The sequence below is a fragment of the Passer montanus genome, unplaced genomic scaffold (genome assembly GCF_014805655.1).
Source record: "Passer montanus isolate IOZ18808 unplaced genomic scaffold, ASM1480565v1 scaffold132, whole genome shotgun sequence".
Classification (NCBI taxonomy): Eukaryota; Metazoa; Chordata; class Aves; order Passeriformes; family Passeridae; genus Passer; species Passer montanus.
Genome location: NW_024360055.1, coordinates 1,113,096 through 1,132,461, shown reverse-complemented (window position 1 = coordinate 1,132,461; position 19,366 = coordinate 1,113,096). Strand labels below are relative to the sequence as shown.

Sequence of the window (19,366 nt, the reverse complement as noted above, 5' to 3'; positions counted from 1 at the left end):
CCCAGAGTGATCTTTAGTCACCACGGGAAAAGCAGGTAAAGAGAGGTCACCTCACACACTCCCTGTGAGCACAGCACAAGAGCCAGGGCCACCAACTGCCACCTGCTCCAACAAAACAAACACAGGTGGAAGAAGCAGTGGGATCCTCAGGAGCCATCAGGGCTGGCTCTGTTGCAAGAAAGTGGAGTGGAAAGAGGAGATCAGGAAAAAGGCACCCATGGGTGCGTATCCCAGGAGTGGCACAGGGCACAGATGTCACAGCTCCCAAGGAAGATCTGCTGTCCCACAGGATTTCACCCCGAGAAAGGTTTGGTTTGACCCTTCCCTGGGACAAAAAGCATCCTTTGGGGAAGGAAGGACGAGGTGCTTCACTGCACCTTCCTGCTGTGGAGCATCCCCAGGCTGCAGCTGGGTGGGTGCTGGCAGCCTTTAGCCCCCTCTCTTAGCAGGGACTGTGGCCTCCCCTCCCAGCCAGGATCTCCCCCAGGCTGTGACCTCACACTCATTTGCCCCACTAGAGCTCCTCGTTTCCTTCTCCTCCCCCACTCAAATTTTCAAGCACCTCTGCTCTGCCACTGAGCTGGTGATTTCTCCTGGAACTGAATCTCCTCAGGCAGCTCTCCAGAGATGTGGCACTGCTGAAGCTTTGCCATCCAGCCACCACCCATCCCACCACTCTCTCTTACTGGCTACTGCCCACCTAGCATCTCCAGGCTGCAGGTGTAAAGCAGTTTTGCAGGACCAAGACCAGTTACAGCCAAAGGGACTGTAATTTCAGGCTGGCAGTAACCAGTTTTGGTGGAAACCTCATGGTGAAACCACGTGTTTGTGCTGTGCTCACCCATCAGCTGCTGAGCAGCTCAGACTGGTGGCCTCTGGCTTAGCAGCTGCCAAAAGATGTTGGGGAGGAGATCTGGGTGCCCACAGGAGCTGGTTTTAAATGAGGAAAGCTTGGATTTCCCAGTTTCAGACCTTCAAACAGAAAGAAGTGAGATTTTCAACCTTACAGTCACAGCATTTTATTTCCTCTGTGGAAAGAGAAGTGAAAATAGTAGTGGATATTTTCTATTTTCACACTCACACACAGACACCGTTCACTTCAGGTATTCCTGCTTCAAATTCAAAACAAATAATCACATATCTGACCATGGGTGGGGTCACATTTGTTACTGGCTTTGTTTCTTTTCACATTATTTAATCACAAAAGTAATTACAAAAGTCATTACCTGGAGGGAAAGGAGTTAAAGTGAATATCAGCTATGGGCAGCCATGGAGCTTCAGCCAGGCCTGATCAGGCAGGTATTTCAGCACACTCCTAACCTCAATCCCAGGAGCAATCTCAGAGCAGACAGAGATTCCAGCACGCTGCAGTCTGCAATGTGCCCTGCTCACAGCTGGGCACAGCTCCCACTGCCCAGGCAGAGCAGCAGGTGCTCACGCTCGTGCTCTGCTCTGCTCTGCTCATCTCCCTGGAGGAACAGAGGGATCTTTTCCACAGGTTTGGACCTTAAAGACAAGCATCAAAATTTCAGAGCAAAAATGTCACATTCCCTCCCACAGGGAAGGAGAGGAACCAGCAGAAGGCCAGCCCACACATCCCCCTGTGCCCTTGGGGCTGGGGACAGCTTCTGGGTGTGTTTTGCTAATGAAACCCCAGAGATGTCCCAGATTTGGCTCGCAGAAGGCTTTGAAATCCAGGCCAGCTCCATGGCCTTCTGTCCAGGAGAGGCAGGAGACACCAGCACTGCCCAGCAAAGCACAAGGTCCCTGTCATGCACTGAAGTGAAGCCTCCAAAGATTTACTGTGGTGAAACCTCCAGTGGGTCTTCCTTCAAATCTTCAGGGTCCTCACTCTCCAGCTGCTCCAGTTTGCTGGATTTCTCATGGCCAGCCTCCCCAGGAGTCTTCAAAAACCTGAAATACATTTCTGTGATGACTTCAGGGGCACATCCAAGCCCAGCCCCAAACCAGGCTGTAAATGCTGGAGCTTTTGCCCTCAACAAGGCCAGGTTGGACAGGGCTTGGAGCAACCTGTGAGAGTGGAAGGTGTCCCTGCCCATGGCAGGGGGTGGAATGAAAGGAGCTTTAAGGTCCCTTCCTCCCCAAACCCTTCTGTGAGTCTGTGATCAGCTGAGCCCTGGAGCTCAGAGGGGATTTGCCATCCTTGGGCTTTGCTGAGGATCCCAGGAAGCACTGAGGTCTCAGCTGGACAGGACAGAGCTGGACACAAACCCACTGAGGATGCTGCTGGATGAAGCAGCTGCCAACATCTGGGGCTCATCACCTTTCCACGCCCCATCCATGCTGTCCCAGGCAGCTCATTTCTCTGCTCTGCTTCACCTCACCTGAACAACAGCTTCTGCCCTGGCTCCTTTTTGATGATGTTGAGTTTGTAGTAGTGTCGGAGTGCTCGTGACATCTTCTCATAGGTCATGTTCATCCGGTTCTGGAAGGGGAACAGGAATGTGGGGTGTTGAGCAAAAGCGAGCAACAGCTCTTGGTCTGGCTCTGTGTGCAGCAGGGCCACACGTGGGACATGTGAGGAGGTTTGGGGCATCGTGGGTCTGTAGTGTGGGTCCCTAACCCAGACTGCCCTCATGGTTTCCTTTCCAAGGGGTGAGCAAGTCCCACTGTCACCACCAGGCTGGCATCTCTCACCAACCCTGCACCCCCGTGTCCCCCAGACCAAGGGAGCAGCTCACAAAAGGGACACTCAGGGGTGACAAATTCCTTCTCAGGGACGCCAAATTGCCTCTCGGCTGCACTGACCTTGTGGTTGCCCCAGAGCTGGGCCAGCCCGTTGGGGTTGACGACGCGGAACACCTTGGCCTCCCTGTCCTCCCACCTGATGTAGGGCTCGTAGCGGCGGTCGGCCAGCAGCTGGTACACGTACTCCCAGAGCAGCCTGCAGTCTGGGCACAGGGCACCTGCTGCTCCCAGAGCTGCCACCGTGCTCAGCCAGGCTGCCCCAGCAGCAGGGACGCGCGTTTAGCAGCGACAATAAATGTGAGGAGAAATCAGAGCTCGGGCACGGCAATTTCACTGCGAGATCTCAGAGCAATTACAGTTTTTCAGGTGGGGAAACTGAGGTGGAAAAGCACGGAATGAGGGGAAGGGAGACAGATGGGCAGACAGGACAAAGCACCATCCCATTTCCCCAAGGAACATGGCTATAAATTCATCATTACCTGCAATTTTCCCATCCACTGGGGCTGACAGGGTAGCAGGAAAAGAGCAGATGGCACCTGGCCTGCAGCCACTCTCTGAGCTGTGGTGGGAGAGGTTCAGGGGCTGCGTGTGGCTGTGGAACAGGGGCTGCTCTGCACAGCCCAGCCGCGAGGAAACAACTGGGCCAGCCTCAGCACTGCAGTCTGCACCTGCAAAAAAAAAACCCTAATAAGCACCCTGTGGCTCAGTAGGGTCCCAGACCTTGCAAAGCCCTGAAACAGGAGGGGAGGGACAGCCCGGGGTGGTTATCAGCCTGGGACCAGCCCAGCAGAGGAAAGCCTGGGATTTCCCTAAGGCTGCAGAAGCACAAAGTCATGGGGGGTTAGAGGAGATGCCAGCTAGGGTAAGGGTCAGATGCCGAAGAAAAACTGGCATAGGAAAAGGCCCCAGAGCACAAGCATCCCCTGGAAAATTGCTGTGGAGAATTAATGTGTTAATTACCTCGCACAGGACACAGGAAAGTGCTCCCAGATGCATCTCCACACACATCCAGCCCCTGACACCAATCCAACCCCACCCTAACTCCTACCTGGGCCCCCCAAGGGCACAAAGAAGCCTCACTGGCCCCCACCAGCCTCACCTGGGCCCTCTCCCCACCCCACCCACTGACCCAGAAGCTCTGTGGAAGCTCAGCCCAGCTCCTCAGCCCTTTCCCAGTTGTTGCAGGACTAGTCTCCAGCAGGGCTGTGCCTCTGCCTGGCTTTGACCATCCCTGATCCAAATCTCAACCTGCAGGCAGACTTTTTAGGGAAGTCACAGCCTTGCCAGTCTGCCACAGACCCCCACAGCACCGGTTCTGACCTGCTGCATCACTACAAACTCCCCAGGTGACCTGGACTTTGCTGGGCCTGGTTGCCTCTCCCAGGTGGCGTGGGATGGTTTCACAGGCTGAGCTCCAAGCCCAGGTTCTGCCTGCTGGACACTGCCATTCTCCCAGGAGATTTTTCTCCCCTCATACCTTCCTCTGTGCTCCTGGCTTTCCTGAAGGGTGAGTTCAGCAAGGGGCTGCACACCAGCACTCTTCTCTGAGTTTTAATGAACTGGAGTATTTCATAAAGCACGTCCCCTGCAGGGAAGGAAGCTCTGCTCAGATGCCTTTGGGCAATGGTGCCTCTCAGGTAACGTTGCTGAGATTCTGAACTACACAGCGTGGGGTTCTTCCCCGTCCTAAAGTACTTGCAGATCAGATGGACCAGAGAAAGGAAGAGCTGTCCTCATCTCCAGCATAAAACCCACTCTGCTGGGACCCACTGAGTGCTCTCAGCAGAACACTCCTTTGTCATATTTACATTCTCTGAAAAATCCTTTTGCCCAGGGTTTTTCTCCTGGGAAGCTGAGAAGCCTCAGAGAAAAAGGAAAACAATATTATCTCATTTGCTTTTCCTGTGTTTTGCTCCTTTGGAAGGTGTTTGGAGGTTGTTTCTTTAGATTCTGGTATGAGTTGTTTTGACTCTTTGGCCAATCAGTACCAAGCTGTGTTGGGACTCTGGAGAGAGTTACGAGTTTTCATTATTATCTTTTTAGAATTCTGTAAGTATCCTTTCTATATTCTTTAGTGTAGTTTAGTATAGTATTCTTTAATATAATATAGATCATAAAATAATAAATGAGCCTTCTGAGAACATGGAGTCAGATCCATCATTCCTCCCTGCCACGAGGGTCCCTGCAGATACAATTCTCTGGGATGGTGCTCACAAGCCCCTGGCTCTAACCTGAGCTGGGAGCTCGGTGTCTGAAGTCGTCCTTGGTGAGGATGCACAGGGCTTTGCCGTTCATTTCAAACTTGCTCTGCTCCGTGGGCCGCAGGGAATATTCCTCCTCAGCCCATCGCAGCCAGTGGATCACATCCTCCTTGCTCCACAGGGAGGGCTGGATTCCTGAAACCAGGAAAACAGCTCTCTTCTCAAAACTGCTGAGTGGCAGGGTGGGGCTTCTTCTCCATCACCAAACTTTCCCTCTACATTAAGCACTCACAGGTCAAAAACACCACAAATAGAGAAAATGACCCCTGAGGAAGCCTTGTGCCCCTTGCCAGCAGGGAATGGTCCCTGGGTGGGACACCATGGCTGTACCCACCCTGTCCCACCCCATGGCAACTCCTTTCTGGGCAGCACTGACTTGCTTAACTTCTACTCACTCAGCCTCCCTGGAAGCCTGAAGATCTGCCCGGTGCTGATGGGTGAGGGTCTGCCCTGGGATGGGGGTGGCACCGACACGGCCACCACGGGGCTGGAAGAGCTGATGGCCACTTTGCCCTGCAGAAAAGATCAGATACATCAGTGGGGGAAATTCTGGTCCTGCCTTTGCTTTGGAGGTGCCTCCATGTCCTGGATTGCCAGGCAGATTGGATTCTCTTTGCCATCCGGATGGCAGTTGGACACCTGGCTTTCCAAACCAAGACACTCACCTGCTCCAGTATTTCCTAACTGGTTTCTTATAGCAGTGTGATGTGACCTGTGTTGTTGTTGTATTAAGGGTGGATGAATGAAGTGACATAAATAAACTCTTAGGTTTTTAGAAGGTAAATATAAATTTTATTAGACACTAGATATTCTTTTATAGATAGTTATGATAAAGTTGGATTTGATTGGTCTTTAATTTATACTCTTTATACTATTGGTTAATTAGGAATAACATCCTTCTTGCAAATATTTTATAAGTAAATAGTATGTTTAAAACGCTTGTTGTAAAGATTAAGGATTGTTTTAATTCCGCCTCTGATCTTTCTCAAACTTCCCAGAGAAATGCTTGGGAAAGTTTATCTGACTCTTTCTCTGACCAGACTTTCAGCAACCACAGAAACCATAATGTGTTGTCTACAGCTCTTCCTCTCACTTTTCCATACCCCTGGTTGCCAAGAGATCCCATTCTCCAGCTCTTTAGCAGAGGAACCTGCCCTCATGCAGGCTCTGGATGGATTATCCATCCCCACTCCCCATGGGAAGCAGGAGATGGAGCTCAGGCTGGCAGAGCCTGCAGTGCCTGTGCTCCTGCAGGACCCTCTGATGCTCGATGGATGCTCAAGGTTCCAGAAGAGCACTTCAGTTCTCTAGAGCCGTGAAAATAAACCTGGCAACAGTGCTTTGATTTTGTCTTGAAAGGAGAGGGGTCTCTCACTCTGTCCCCAGTGATCATTTGGGCATAAGTGGAAGTGGCCATCCCATGGTTTGGGGAGATGCAAGCTCCTCTTGCTCACCCTCCATGGAGTTCTGGCCCCCTCAAGAATTACTTTTCCCCCTCAGCCAGGCATGTGAGCCAGAAGGGAGCTCAGATCCTGCTTCCAGCCACATCTACATCTTGAAATATTACTGGCAGCCAAGCAGATAATGTTTCCCCTTAAAAACCTATTAATGTGAATCCCAGCAATTTCTCAGCTTCACTCACTGGAAAATTAACAATTTTGCTGTCAAATGGTATTTTCTGAAGCAGTTACCAACCCTGAGCACTCAGGCTCAGGCAGGCTTTTGCAGGTGATTTAGAGCAGCCAACTGTGTGTATGGGCAGAGTTGAGCCCTCTGAAAATGAGGGTGAGGAGATGGGAGCTGGACACAAATGCAAAGCTGAAGCTCCCAAAATCAGGAGAAGAGGAGACAGGAGCAATACAGTGCATCAGTCCAGGGAAAAATGCTTCCCTGGGAGTTACAGCAGGAGGAAGGCAGCAGGTGGTGAGAGGATTTCTTCAGCAGAAGGACAATTTGGTGGTCACTGGATTGGATTTAAAAAGCAGGCAGCTACATGACACTGCATGAGGAGAAGAGTGAGACCCCAGAATAAACTCTGAGCAGGCTTGGCAGCAATGCAAACTGTCTTTCAGATTCACTCTAAGCAATAAGCTATGGGGAAAATAAAAGTGAAAGAAATCAGCAGTGTATTTTGTCTAGAACGCTCTAAAAGTTATTTTAATTTTCTCCCATCGATGTGACTCTCTTAGAAACGAAATTTACAGTAAAACCCGAACAAATCTGGTATTTTTCTTGCTCCTAAAGATTTCTAGGCCTCAAGATACATTCTGAATTTTTATTATGTTATACTAATTTTATGTTCTTTCTTTTATCCCTGCTTAGCTGCTTTCAGACTTTTCTGAGATGGCGTTTGTTTTTTTTTTGCTTCAAGAGGAAATATTGTCCCTGGGGATGTTCGAGCGGGAAGGTGAGAAAAAGCAGGGTGAAAAGGAACCCGCGGATGTGTGAGAGCAGCTTTTTGCTGAGAACCAAATGCGGGAACAGAGGCTCCCGGCTGCTCCGGGCTTCGTGAGCCCGCTTGGAGATGGGGCAGGGGCTCACCCCCGGGGCATGAAGCTGCAGCCCCGGCTGAGGAGGAGAAATCCCGAGCGGGCCGGGGTGGGGAGGACAGTCCCGAGGACAAGGGCCGGGCTCCTACCTGCATGGCCGTGGGGTGCGAGCGGAGCCCGGCCGCGCCCGCAGCGCTCCGCTCCCGTCCCCGCGGCGATCCCGGCGGAAAGCGAAATCGAAAGGAGCCCCGGGGGGACGGAGAGCGGCGGGGGCAGCGCCCGGGGCCGCGTCCTGATCCCCCCGCCCCGCTCCGCCCGGTACCGGCAGCGCCGGGAGAGCTCCGCCGGCGGGATGGAGCCGAACCGGCACCGAACCGGCACCGCACCGGGACCGAACCGGGACCGAGCCGGCACCGCACCGGCACCGCACCGGCACCGAACCGGGACCGAGCCGGCACCGAACCGGGACCGAACCGGGACACGCCGGGAGCAGCTCCGGGAGCGGGGCTCAGCCTTCCTGACCGCCGGGAGGGAGGGGAGAGGGGGGGAAAGAGGGGAAGGGGATAAAGGGGAAAGGGGGAAAGGTGGAAAGGAGGAAAAAAGGGGGGGAAGGGGGAAAAGGGGAAAAGGGAAGGGGGAAAGGGGGAAAAGGGAGAAGGGGAAAGGGAGGAAAGGGGAAAAGAGGATAAAGGGGGAAAGGGGGAGAAGGGGGGAAAGGGGGAAAGGGAGGAAAAGGGAAAAGGGAGGAAGGGGAAAGGAGAAAGGGAGAAGGGGAAAAGGGGGAAAGGAAGAAAGGGGATAAAGGGGGAAAGGGGGGAAGCGGCGCACCGGTCCCGGAGCAATGCGAGGTACGAGCACACCTGGAGGGTGCCCGCCTGCCCCCGCGCACACCCGGGGATGTGGGGACACGCACGATGTGGGGTTCTAGGGGCAACTGGGAGGGGCTGGGATGGGCTCTGAAGGGACTGGGAGGGACAAAAAGTACACTTTTAGGAACAAAAGGGGCACTGTGAGGCGACTGGGAGGGGAAATGGGATAGACTGGGATGGACTGGGAGTGACTGGAAGAGATTTGGAGGGTACTGGCATGGACTGGGAGTGAGTGGAAGAGAGTTGGAGGGGATTGAATGGGATTTGGGAGGGACTGGACAGGACTGGGAAGGACTGTGAGGTACTTAGGGACAAAAAAGGCACTGGGAGTGGACTGTTAAGGCACTGGGATAGACTGGGAGGCGCTGGGACAGGGTCGGATGGGACTGGGAGGGACACGAAGAGTACTTTTAGGAGCAGAAGGGGCACTAGAACGGCTCTAGAACCACTGGGGGCACCGGCATAGACTGGGATATACGGGGATGGACTGGGAGGCGCTTTTAGGGACAAAAAGGCGCTTGTGGGAGGGAACTGGGCTGAACTGGGAGGGAACTAGGAGGGAACTGGGCTGGACTGGGCGGGACTGGGCTGGAAAAGGGGAAAAAGGGAAAAAAAGGGGAAAGGGGGGAAAGGGGAAAAAAGGGGAAAGGGAGGAAAGGGAGGAAAGGGAAAAGGGAGGAAAGGGGGAAAAGCAGAAAGGGGAAAGGGGTTCTAGGGGCAACTGGGAGGGGCTGGGATGGGCTCTGAAGGGACTGGGAGGGACAAAAAGTACACTTTTAGGAACAAAAGGGGCACTGTGAGGCGACTGGGAGGGGAAATGGGATAGACTGGGATGGACTGGGAGTGACTGGAAGATATTTGGAGGGCACTGGGATACACTGGGATGGACTGGAAGAAATTTGGAGGGTACTGGCATGGACTGGGAGTGAGTGGAAGAGAGTTGGAGGGGATTGAATGGGATTTGGGAGGGACTGGACAGGACTGGGAAGGACTGTGAGGTACTTAGGGACAAAAAAGGCACTGGGAGTGGACTGTTAAGGCACTGGGATAGACTGGGAGGCGCTGGGACAGGGTCGGATGGGACTGGGAGGGACACGAAGAGTACTTTTAGGAGCAGAAGGGGCACTAGAAGGGCTCCGGAACCACTGGGGGGCACCGGCATAGACTGGGATATACGGGGATGGACTGGGAGGCGCTTTTAGGGACAAAAAGGTGCTTGTGGGAGGGAACTGGGCTGAACTGGGAGGGAACTAGGAGGGAACTGGGCTGGACTGGGCGGGGACTGGGTTGAACTGGGCCGGACTGGGCGGGACTGGGTTGAACTGGGCCGGACTGGGCGGGCTCCGCTCCCCGCGGGAGCCAAGCCCTCTCGCCCCGCCCCCTCATGCTTTCTTGGTTTCTATTGGCAAATTGGGGAGCCAATCACGGATCTGGCCCAATCAGAGGGCGGCGTGGGCGGCGGGCGGGTCTCAGGGGCGGGGCCCCGCCCACCGCCCGCCTGAGGGAGCGGCCGCGGCGGGGACGCGGTGAGTGCGGCCTCGGGGGCCGGGGGGCGGCCGCGGACCCTGCGGGGCTCTGCGGGCCCCTTCCCGCTCTCCTCTGGGCTTCTGGGGGTCTTCTGCGTGCCCTCGGCGCTTTGAGGGCGGTTACGGGCCCTGGGGCGCGCTCAGTGCGCTCTGTGTCCGGAAAAGGGGTTGGAGGGGGGGCTTTCCTGGCCCAGCGGGCACAGAGGAGAGCGCGGGGCCGAGAGGGGCCTGGGGGGTCACAGGAAACCCGGGGGTGGGGGCTGAGGGGCTCGCTGAGGGTCACGGGGAGCTCCGTTGTTGTGAATTAGCTTTGGAGGGGGTTCGGGGCTGTCTGGGGATCACAGGGGACGTGGATGAGGGGTCTGGGAGGTGTCTGGTTATCACAGGGGATGTGGGGGTGTCTGGGGGTCACACAGGGTGTGCTGGAGTGGGCTGAGGGAATGTTTGGGGGTCACACAGGGTGTGCTGGAGTGGGCTGTGGGGCTGAGGGAATGTTTGGGAGTCACACAGGGTGTGCTGGAGTGGGCTGTGGGGCTGAGGGGGTGTCTGGGGGTCACACAGGGTGTGCTGGAGTGGGCTGTGGGGCTGAGGGAATGTTTGGGGGCCACAGTGGACCCTGTTATTGTGAATGTGCTTTGGAGGTGCTGGGAGAGCTTTGGGGGCTGCTCTGAGGGTGCCTTGTGTGCACTGAGGGGGGCTGTCTGTGAGGATGGGCGTGCTGCCACTTTGTAGTGTTTATTCACGAAGGGGGTCTCCTACACTGTGTGTTTGCTGGGGGCTGGCACTGTTATCCCCAGGTCAGCACTGCATCCTCGTGTCCCAGACGTGTTCCCATTTTCCTGGGCTGTGTGTGAGGCCGGGGCTGTGCCCAGTGCCCCGTGCTGTGCCCACCACCCCCAGGATGGACCCAGCCTCCCCTCGGGGTGCTGGCTGGACACACACCACCCTCCCACACGTGTTCTGGGGCTGTAGGCTGGTGCAGTGTTCTTCTTAAACACGTTTTTAAGCTGGAGTTAACCTTCCTTTTCATCCCTCATTTCTGGCCCCACTGTGCTTTGGAAGGAGCAGGAATTTCTGAGGGGTTTTCCACTGAATGGATGAGTGGGTGAGACCTCAGCCCACCTCTTAGGCACAGTTTTGTGTCAGCTGTGGTCCTGCCTGTCTCTGTTCTGCCATCTCAGTGACCTGAGGCTCTTCAGGGAAGGGATGATAAAAATGCAGTCTTGGGTATGAGGTTTAATAAGACCAAGGTCCAGGTGCTGCATCAGGGTCAGGTCAGCCTCCAGTATCAATCCAGGCTGGGAATGAAGAGCTGGAGAACAGCCCTGGGAGAAGGACTTGGGCATGAGCTGCTTGGACGTGCCCTGGTCAGGAGTGTTGGACGCAGAACCCCCAGAGCCCTGGGCTGCTCCCCAGCGTGGGCAGCAGGGACGGGGGGGTTCTCTTCCTCTGCCCTGATCTGGTGAGACTCCACCTGCAGAGCTGCCTCCAGCCCTGGGGTCCAGCACAGGAAGGGCATGAAGCTGTTGGAGGAGACCACTGAGATGAACAGAGGGATGGAGCAGCTCTGCTGTGAGGAAAGGCTGAGATTTGGGGTTGTTCAGGCTGGAAGAGAGAAGGTTTGGGGTGACTGTATTGTGGCCTTCTGGGAGCTGAAAGGTGGAGATAAACTGTTTACAAGGGCCAGGAGTGGCAGGGCGAGGGGGAAGGGCTTCACCCTGACAGTAGATTTAGATGGAATATTGGGAAAAAATTCTTCCCTATGAGGGTGGTGGGGCCCTGGCACAGGTGCCCAGAGCAGCTGTGGCTGCCCCTGGGTCCCTGCAAGTGTCCAAGGCCAGGCTGGATGGGGCTTGGAGCAACCTGGGACAGTGGAAGGTGTCCCTGCCATGGGGAGGGTGGAACAGGATGAGCTTTAAGGTCTCTTCCCACCCAAACCATTCTGGGGTTCTGTAAACCTGGCAGATTGAGAACCTCTGTTCTCATCAGGGAGAGTGTTTTGAATTGTTTTGCCGGGGTTGCTGTAACCCAAATGGTGTTGTAGCTGTAGATTATGGCTTTAAGGCAGAGAGGTCACCTGTGGTCCCTGTGAGAGCCTTATCCTCAGCTCAGCCCCAGTCCTTCCTGCTGGCAGTAGCAGCAGCCACAAACAGCCTGTTGGAAGGAAGTTGTGTCTGGGAATCAAGGGGAACCCTGAGCTTTCCCTGTTCAGGTGTGTCCTTGTTTACCCTGTGCAGGCTGCACTGCTCACAGTCACCTGGCTTGGAGGGTTATAAATACCTCAGTGCTCAGTTCTCAGAAGTGTTTTCAGTGATCTGAGCTTCAAAACATTGAATTATTTCGGTCAGGAACTGTGGGTTAGTGTGTGGGGTTATAAATACCTCAGTGCTCAGTTCTCAAAGTGTTTTCAGTGATCTGAGCATCAAAACATTGAATTATTTCAGTCAGGAACTGTGGGTTAGTGTGTAGGCAAAGCTGCTTGTGAGAGTTATTATTTTCCAGGCTGGATTTCCATGTGCCTTTATTATTATTCTGTTTAGGGAAGCAGCCACCTTTTGCTAAAATAAATACTCTGTTTATAGCATAACTCTGTATTTACATCACTAACAAATGCTCTTTTGCAAAGCAGCCTGTACAACAATTGTCTTTATTTTCCATAATAACATCCATGTTCTGATCTTATGCCTGGAATGCAGCAGCTTATGTAAACCAGGGGAAGCCTGTGCAGAAGACTGTGTCTAGACCTTCTTCACCTTATCTTAAAGCAATTAAGGACAGGTTAAAGTAAGTTCTGCTGTCATGAAAATAGGCATGTGCTGATTTTTTTTGTGTTTGTTTCAAGACATACTAATTTGCAGCATGTGAAATGCTTTTTGATATCTGTTGATGCTGTCTTCAGCTGCCAGAATTAAAGGGGATGAGTTTTGTGTTTGATTTGGGCAGGAAAGGAATGATCTTCCTGGTAGGAGTTCATTACATCATTTTATTTTGGGGGAGCTTTCTGTTTTGTGGTTGCTGTCTGTAAATGAGTGGAGTTCAGTGAGCTCAGTCAAGCTGCAGGGGCAGCTGGGAGAAGTTGGAGGTGAAAGAACCAAACTGGTTATTTCTATCCTTCTTAACAGTGGTGAGAACCAAGCAGCAAAGTCATTTGAGTTGTTTGGTGTGAAGTGTGTGTACCTGCAGACAGAGAAAGTGAATATGGGATTTTCTTGGGGTTGTTTATTTTCTGGAAAGGTTTTGAGACAGTTCTTGGAGTGGCAGATAAGATTCCAGAAGCCTCATCATTCTGTGCTAACAGAAATAAATCATATAAGATCCATCTAGAGTTGTTGGATGTGTCCAGTATAAAATCACTCACAGTTACACTTTGTTTTCCTGTGCTCCAGAGTCCTTACCTGAGCTCTGCACACCAGTAATCAATATTTGCCTCCCCAAAGTATTTTTAACCATCAGGCTTGAGAAACTCTCTTACTTCAGCTGATGTGATCATATGTCTGATCTTACCTCAGTCCTTTGAAGTTCCTTCATGTTTTGGCTTGCTCAGTCCTGCCTTCTCAGAATCCAAGAGTTTCATAACCACTTGCTTGGAGTTTTCTGTTCAGGATATTGTAACATTTTTTGTGTGGTGACTCAGTCTGTCCTTACAGGTCATGAGAAGTAAGAATCATCATCTCATTTTATTACTTGATACTTTCAGCCCTGAGTTTGGGCCATGCCAGGATGTGTTTGTCACTCGACCTCATGTTGAACTCATTCCATGTGCCCACGACAGGCAGCCAAGTGTTCAGTTCACTGTGTAGCAGTACATTCAGGAGAACCAAGGTATAATATTGCTTAAAAGTCTTGCTGTTAATTCTACTTAAACATCTGAAAACCCATAAGCAGAAAATTTGGGTGTAGAGAAAAGTAAGTAACATTTCACCTGTGTAATGAATTTGCTGTAAGGCTCAAGTGCTGTAGTTAACAACACCTTTGTCCCCCTTTGCCAAAAGCTCTGATCACCAGGGGACATTGGCCAGGCAGTGGGACTGGATTAATAATTGCATCACAGAGCTGCAGAGTCTGTTTGGAAAGTCACTGCACAATGGAAGGCCAGCTCAGCAGCCAGATCTGGGGGAAGGAGCTCTGCAGCACTCCTGAAATAGCACCTGTGAGCTCTCTTTGGTGCCTGTGCTTGCCAAAGCCACTGTCGAGAATTCTTCCTCCTCCTAGGAAGTCACATCCTGCCTAATTAATGCAAATGAGTCTTCTGAAAGCTTCAGCCTGGGATGGACTCTGGAACTGCTGTGTTCTGCTTGGGGATCAAAGAGGAGTGTGTGGATAATGAGCACTTTCTTTACAAGAAAAGTGCTGAGTTGGTGCCTACTGATAAAGGTCACTTGAGCTGTCTAAAGGATCTCCAGATTTTTAAATGAGTTTCTTAATAAAAAGTTAATTTAGCCACAGAATCAGTACATTACTGGCTAATTTAACCCACATAGACAAGCAGCCTAATAAACACCTTTTCTGTGGGGGAAAATGTAAAAGAATGGTGAGCCCTCATCCTTTTTTTCTTCACTTTATTCATAAATAGCATAACTGGAGTTAAGTAAAGCTTAGAAATTACCAATTTGGTGTCATTAACATTTTTGTAGAAACTGTGATTGCAATATCTGTTTTTTGGGGAGACCTGGCCAGGCTGCTGATGAAAGCCACTCTGATTTTGGGTTTCTGATCCCAATGTCCCCTCTGATTCCAACATGACAGTCGGGTAGCACTCTGGACCATCTTTGCCAAGGCTGGTACAGTTTTGGGTCTCTGGCTTTTGGATGGCCTTGCCATGTGAATTGTTCACTGAGCAGCCTCCCTGTTCTGAGCCATGGCAGTGCAGGGAAGCTGGGATTTGTGATCCAGGCAGTGGGGAGGGGATGTGTATTGGGAGTGTTACAGAGCAGTAATTACAGGTGCTGTGTCCTGGAACCTGCCTTCCCTGTGTTATTCCATCAGTTTTCACAACCATTTCTCCTCCTGTGTCTTGCTCCAGTTCTAATTTGCAGTCACAGTGTGTCCTCCAGCCTCTGCACAGACTTCACTGGCCCCTGTGGGCTTTGGATCCACTTTTTGGAGCACAAAGAGCACTAAGGACTTTTGAAGGGCAGCTGGTCCACAAGCACAGGCCTGAAATCAAGAAGGAAAATCAATCTGTTAGTCTTGGAAGCAGCATTGAACATGGGCTGTAGTTGCTGAAGCTCAACATTCAGTAATTTCTTCTGCAATTTGTGCTTCTTTCTTTCTTGTTGCCCTCAGAACAACCTCAAATGTGTTGTGTGCAGCTGTTAAAAATTGTGTTAATCCATGAATTGCTCCTGGGAGCAGGAATGTTCAGCCATTGCTTTGGTTTTGCTACTGAACACACAAATACAGAAATACCCTTGTGAACTATAAAATGTAACAGTCATATGTATCCCACTGTCAGAGTGACTGAGAATTACTCAGCTTTTTACTGCAGGAATAAAAACCTGCCTGAGGTTCAATACAGAAATAGCCAAAAGAAGCAATAAAAAAGAGGTGATGGAAATGGACTAAAGATAGAGAAATGAGAGTACAGCTCTGTGTCAGGTCTGCTTCTGCAATTTGTGGACAAATAGTCTAGATTAGAGTGTATTACTCAGTCCTGCTTTCAGTGGCAGCAGCATTTCCAAGAACTGGGAAATGGATGCATTTCCCAACCAGCTCCCATAAACCAGTGCTACGTCCCTGACCTGTGCTGGGTGTCAGGGTTTAGCCCATTGAATCAGGAAGTTTTCAGGAGGAGGCAGAGCTTGGCAGCCATAAAAACAGAACTGACCCTTGTGACAGCAGGGAGAAGTGCTGTGTAACAGTTGATGATTGCTGCTGCCACGTGCTTTGTATGCAAAGTTTCGGCTACGTAGCTTTGCAAAACAGAGAGGAAGATGTAAATAACAAGGGCATGTTTAATAAAAGAGGGGTTTTCAGGAAATGCATTTCCTGGACTAGAAGGCACAGCTGAGCCCCTTGGAGCCCAGCCCTGTGGCTCGCTGTGCTGGACAGCAGCTGGTCACGTTTCCTGGAATGAATCCGTGTCCACGTGATGCCTCTGCATGTCCTGTAAACTGTCAGGATTAAGCACTGCCCCACTTTGAGCTATCTGCTCAGTTTAATAACCATTCACGTTATTTTTTTTCTAAGTGGTGCCTGTTTTATAACTGAATGACTGCAGTTCTCTGGTTATTCTGGTAACTCAGATAAATTGGAGTGAGAGGTCCACAAAAGATGTGAACGTGGAAAAAGCAGGAAGAGAGAAAGTGATGGCAGCAGCAGCAGAGTTTCTGGATGGACTGGAGATGAGCACAGTGGATTTTCTGAGTCCCTCAGTTCATGTGCTCAGTATCAGCTGCTAGTTCAACATGACTGGAACAAATAATGGAGAAAAATAGAATAAGGAGGCTTTAACCTCCATGAAAGTGAGCTCATTTCTTCTTCCTCTGGGCAAGTGGATTAAAAATCATGGTGTTACATAATCTCTACCCACAGAAAAGCTTCCGTCTGCCTGGAATGTTATCTGCTGTGGCAGTTGGTGGCTATGAATGAGTTCCCTAATCCATTGACAGAAATGTTCCAGCAGGCACTTGCAGACTTGCCTGTAGTTTAATGCTTGCTGAGAAGCCCTTAGTCAGGTGTCAGGGGCTGATACAGCCTCAGGAGATGGATGTGTACATAGCAAAGGCCTTTAAACTGATAGGGCTTTTGGAAAAAAAAGACTTTACTGCCTGTGCTGGGAAAGGAATCCAACTAAGGAATAGAAAAGAAATAGAGATCATTAAAATCTCAGGTTTTGATTTGCAATTAAAATTTGATTTTTTAAATCCATGGAGTTTCATACATATGAGCACAACCTGGCCTTTTTCTGTAGTATCTTTCTTTTCCTTTCACACTGTAACTGACCAAGTTACAAATGTGAAAAATAATAAGTTTATCCAGTCATGTGCAAATCAGATGATTCAGTTATGTTTGAGAAGTGGTTCAGCTTTAATATAAAGCACCTAAAGGCCATAAGGTTTTGCCCACATCTAGGCTTTGCCAAGATCCATCCTAAGCATGTGTAAATTAGCTAATTTGAGTCTCTAGGGAGAGGCAGGTTTTAGCTTTTATTCTAAGTGCTGCTGATGTCTGGACCCAGCTGTGCTGCCCAGCGATCCCAGAGCTCCCTTTGAGTGCGGTCGAATCCATCGATTGGGATGCTGCACTAATGGAGAGCAGTATTGATCACGGGCGTTTCTTGGGCACGGGGGAGAGGAGCTTTCTCCTTCCCAGCATTTTCTCCTGTTTCACATCCACTGATGGGGCTGGAGCATCTCTGCCCCTGCCCCAGCTCAGGCTCGGGGTGAGGCTGTGCTGAGATGTGCTGGGTGGGGTGGCAGGGGTGCTGTGACAGCTCTGTCACTGCTCCTGCTGTCCTGGGGGTGGAAGTCCCCTCACAGGGCTGAGCAAGGTGGCTCTCAGAAGGACCAGAATGAGTTTATTTGATGCAAGGAGCTGTGTTGACGTGCAGTTTTGGTGTCAGGCCCAAGGAGTGATAAACAGCTGGGTTAGAGGAGGTCAGCTGGGGCTGCTTTGCACAAGATACTGAAGTGAAACCAGTCTAATGATTTCTGTTACCTTGTGCTGGCTGAGCAAGGGGGAAACTGGGTTTGTTTATTGATAATTATAAAGCTGTGGAGAGCTTTCTGCATTAGCACTGTGCTATATTTAAAAGGTATCCTGTCTGTCAAATGTCCCTATTACAAAATGTTCTTTGCCAAGATCGTGGGCTCCTCTTTTTTAAAGTTGGTTTTGAAAATCAATTGTTTTCAGAAAATTGGTTAATGTGCCATGGCTGTGGCACCTCTGTGTGTCTTGACTTTGTGCTGTTAAGTCATTCCAAGAGCATTTTAAAGGTGTTATGAACAGCTATAGGAAATGCCACTTCACCACTTGGAGAGTAGAATGATTGCATTTCTGAGAGATGAAATCATTCTTAGTGCAGAAAATAGTGTTCTCTAGCTTCTCACCCTGTGTGCTGCAGACACTTAGTGCTATCTTAAATTAGAAGGCTGTCACAGCTGAATTAAAAATAACAACTCCAAACAAAACCTCCTGTGAACCAGCCTGAGAACCATGAGCCTTAAAGGCTTTGCTTCTGGAGCAGCTGGAGCCCTGACAAGGAGCATTCCAGCCTCGTGCTGCCCAGGCCTTGTCCGGCACACAGGGCTGGAGGAAATGTTCCCCTGCTGGGACTTCTGTTTGTGGGAGAGGTGCTCCATGTTCAGCAGGAAGAGGTGATGATGTCTCGTGTCTTCAGCCAGGCTGACAAAAGCCACCTCATTTCAGGCAGGCCGTGTTTAGAGCTCTAAAATGTCACAGGGTGGTCACCTCTGGTCAGCACTGAGATGAAATCCTCAGGTTAGAGGGAGCTGCTTTTGGGACATTTATAGACCCTTTAATTAGCAGGCTCTGCAGGGAAACCTGTCTTCTTGGTAAGGATTTATTAAAATCACACATAAGCTCTGCTGCTGCAAGATGCTAATTAATGTGAGAGTCTCTTGGATTATTCAGAAGAGTGAATATCCCTCACAAGGACAGGCTTTGAAGACCATTTCCTTGAAATAAGTAACTTTTAAAAATTCCTGGAATTTCTTTTGCATGTTATCTTTGAGATAGACACGAAACCAGCTACAGTTTTGGCTAGAATATTGCTGGGTTCTTGCTTGTCAGGGTAAAAACAAGCCAGAAAGGCCTGCTCTGGAATACACTTCAATTTTAGAGCTTTCCCCTTTCAAGAGTGACCTTATCCAGTACCCAAATGGACACCTTCTATCAGCACAAACACCTCATTATGTGTGTTGAAATAGGCATCTTCTCTGCTTTTTCAATTTCTTTTTTTTTTTTTTTTTTGGTGGTATTTCCCTTTTTTTACTCCTTCAAAATACGGCTCCAGTTCCTGGCTAATTTTGCTGTAAGGCTGCACTAGCCAAATATTTTTGTGGAAGAATTATTAGTCATAGAAGAAAGAATGTAATGGAGTATTCTTAGAAAGTGTTATAACTATGCTTGACATGTAAAATATTTATCCAGGCATGTAAACAAAGCAAGAGGTGTCTTGCTAATGTGCCCTTGTAAACCTTGGCTGGTTTGAAATCACGAACTGTTTTTCAGTTCTTGAAAATAAGGTATCAGGTTCTCTGCTGACACGAATTGGCAGGGTGCTAATGGTTGGCCTCACCTAGATGAAATTGTAGCCCCTGCTCTTGCCTTCCTCAAAATAAACCAGGAGGTGTTTTCCAAAGAGCTGTAATTGTGCTAAATAAAACTCCCGTGTTTATTTTGGTTTCGGATTACTCAGTATTATTTGCAGTTACTAATGCAGCTGCACCGTGAAAGGAGCCTTATGTTTGTTTTGCTTTTTCTTATTGTCTGTATCTTAATGAGAATTAAACCACGTGTGATTCGGAGTTCTTTGTAAGGACAGCACT

The 19,366-nt window shown here is 50.4% G+C and overlaps 2 protein-coding genes across 6 annotated transcripts in view; one reads left to right on the top strand and one right to left on the bottom strand.

Annotated features, from left to right (window-relative positions):
* Positions 1 to 768: 768 nt before the first annotated feature.
* On the bottom strand, positions 769 to 7,959 carry ETV7 (ETS variant transcription factor 7). 2 transcript variants are annotated; one of them, XR_005626544.1, is made up of 9 exons: positions 7,609 to 7,959; positions 5,366 to 5,483; positions 4,941 to 5,105; positions 4,187 to 4,294; positions 3,189 to 3,377; positions 2,770 to 2,912; positions 2,346 to 2,446; positions 1,227 to 1,914; positions 769 to 972 (listed from the first exon to the last, which is right to left on the bottom strand). XR_005626544.1 is itself a non-coding variant. In XM_039699422.1 (8 exons), the coding sequence occupies exons 1-8, from the start codon at positions 7,612 to 7,614 to the stop codon at positions 1,800 to 1,802; spliced, it is 945 nt and encodes a 314-aa protein (XP_039555356.1). In that variant the 5' UTR covers positions 7,615 to 7,959; the 3' UTR covers positions 1,015 to 1,799. The 2 variants fall into 2 exon arrangements, 1 of the variants encoding a protein (XP_039555356.1); XM_039699422.1 differs by lacking the exon at positions 769 to 972 and having other exon boundaries at positions 1,015 to 1,914.
* A 1,645-nt stretch (positions 7,960 to 9,604) lies between these two features.
* KCTD20 (potassium channel tetramerization domain containing 20) overlaps positions 9,605 to 19,366 on the top strand; it is a 30,889-nt gene continuing 21,127 nt past the window's right edge. Inside the window, exons 1-3 of one of the 4 annotated variants that reach the window (XM_039699346.1) lie at positions 12,051 to 12,066; positions 12,551 to 12,638; positions 13,552 to 13,676. In XM_039699346.1, the coding sequence (XP_039555280.1) occupies positions 13,612 to 13,676 (65 nt within the window). In that variant the 5' untranslated portion in view covers positions 12,051 to 12,066; positions 12,551 to 12,638; positions 13,552 to 13,611. Of the gene's footprint in view, positions 9,855 to 12,050; positions 12,067 to 12,337; positions 12,639 to 13,501; positions 13,677 to 19,366 lie in introns of those variants that run through there. The other 3 variants (XM_039699343.1, XM_039699342.1, XM_039699345.1) reach the window with 3 other exon arrangements.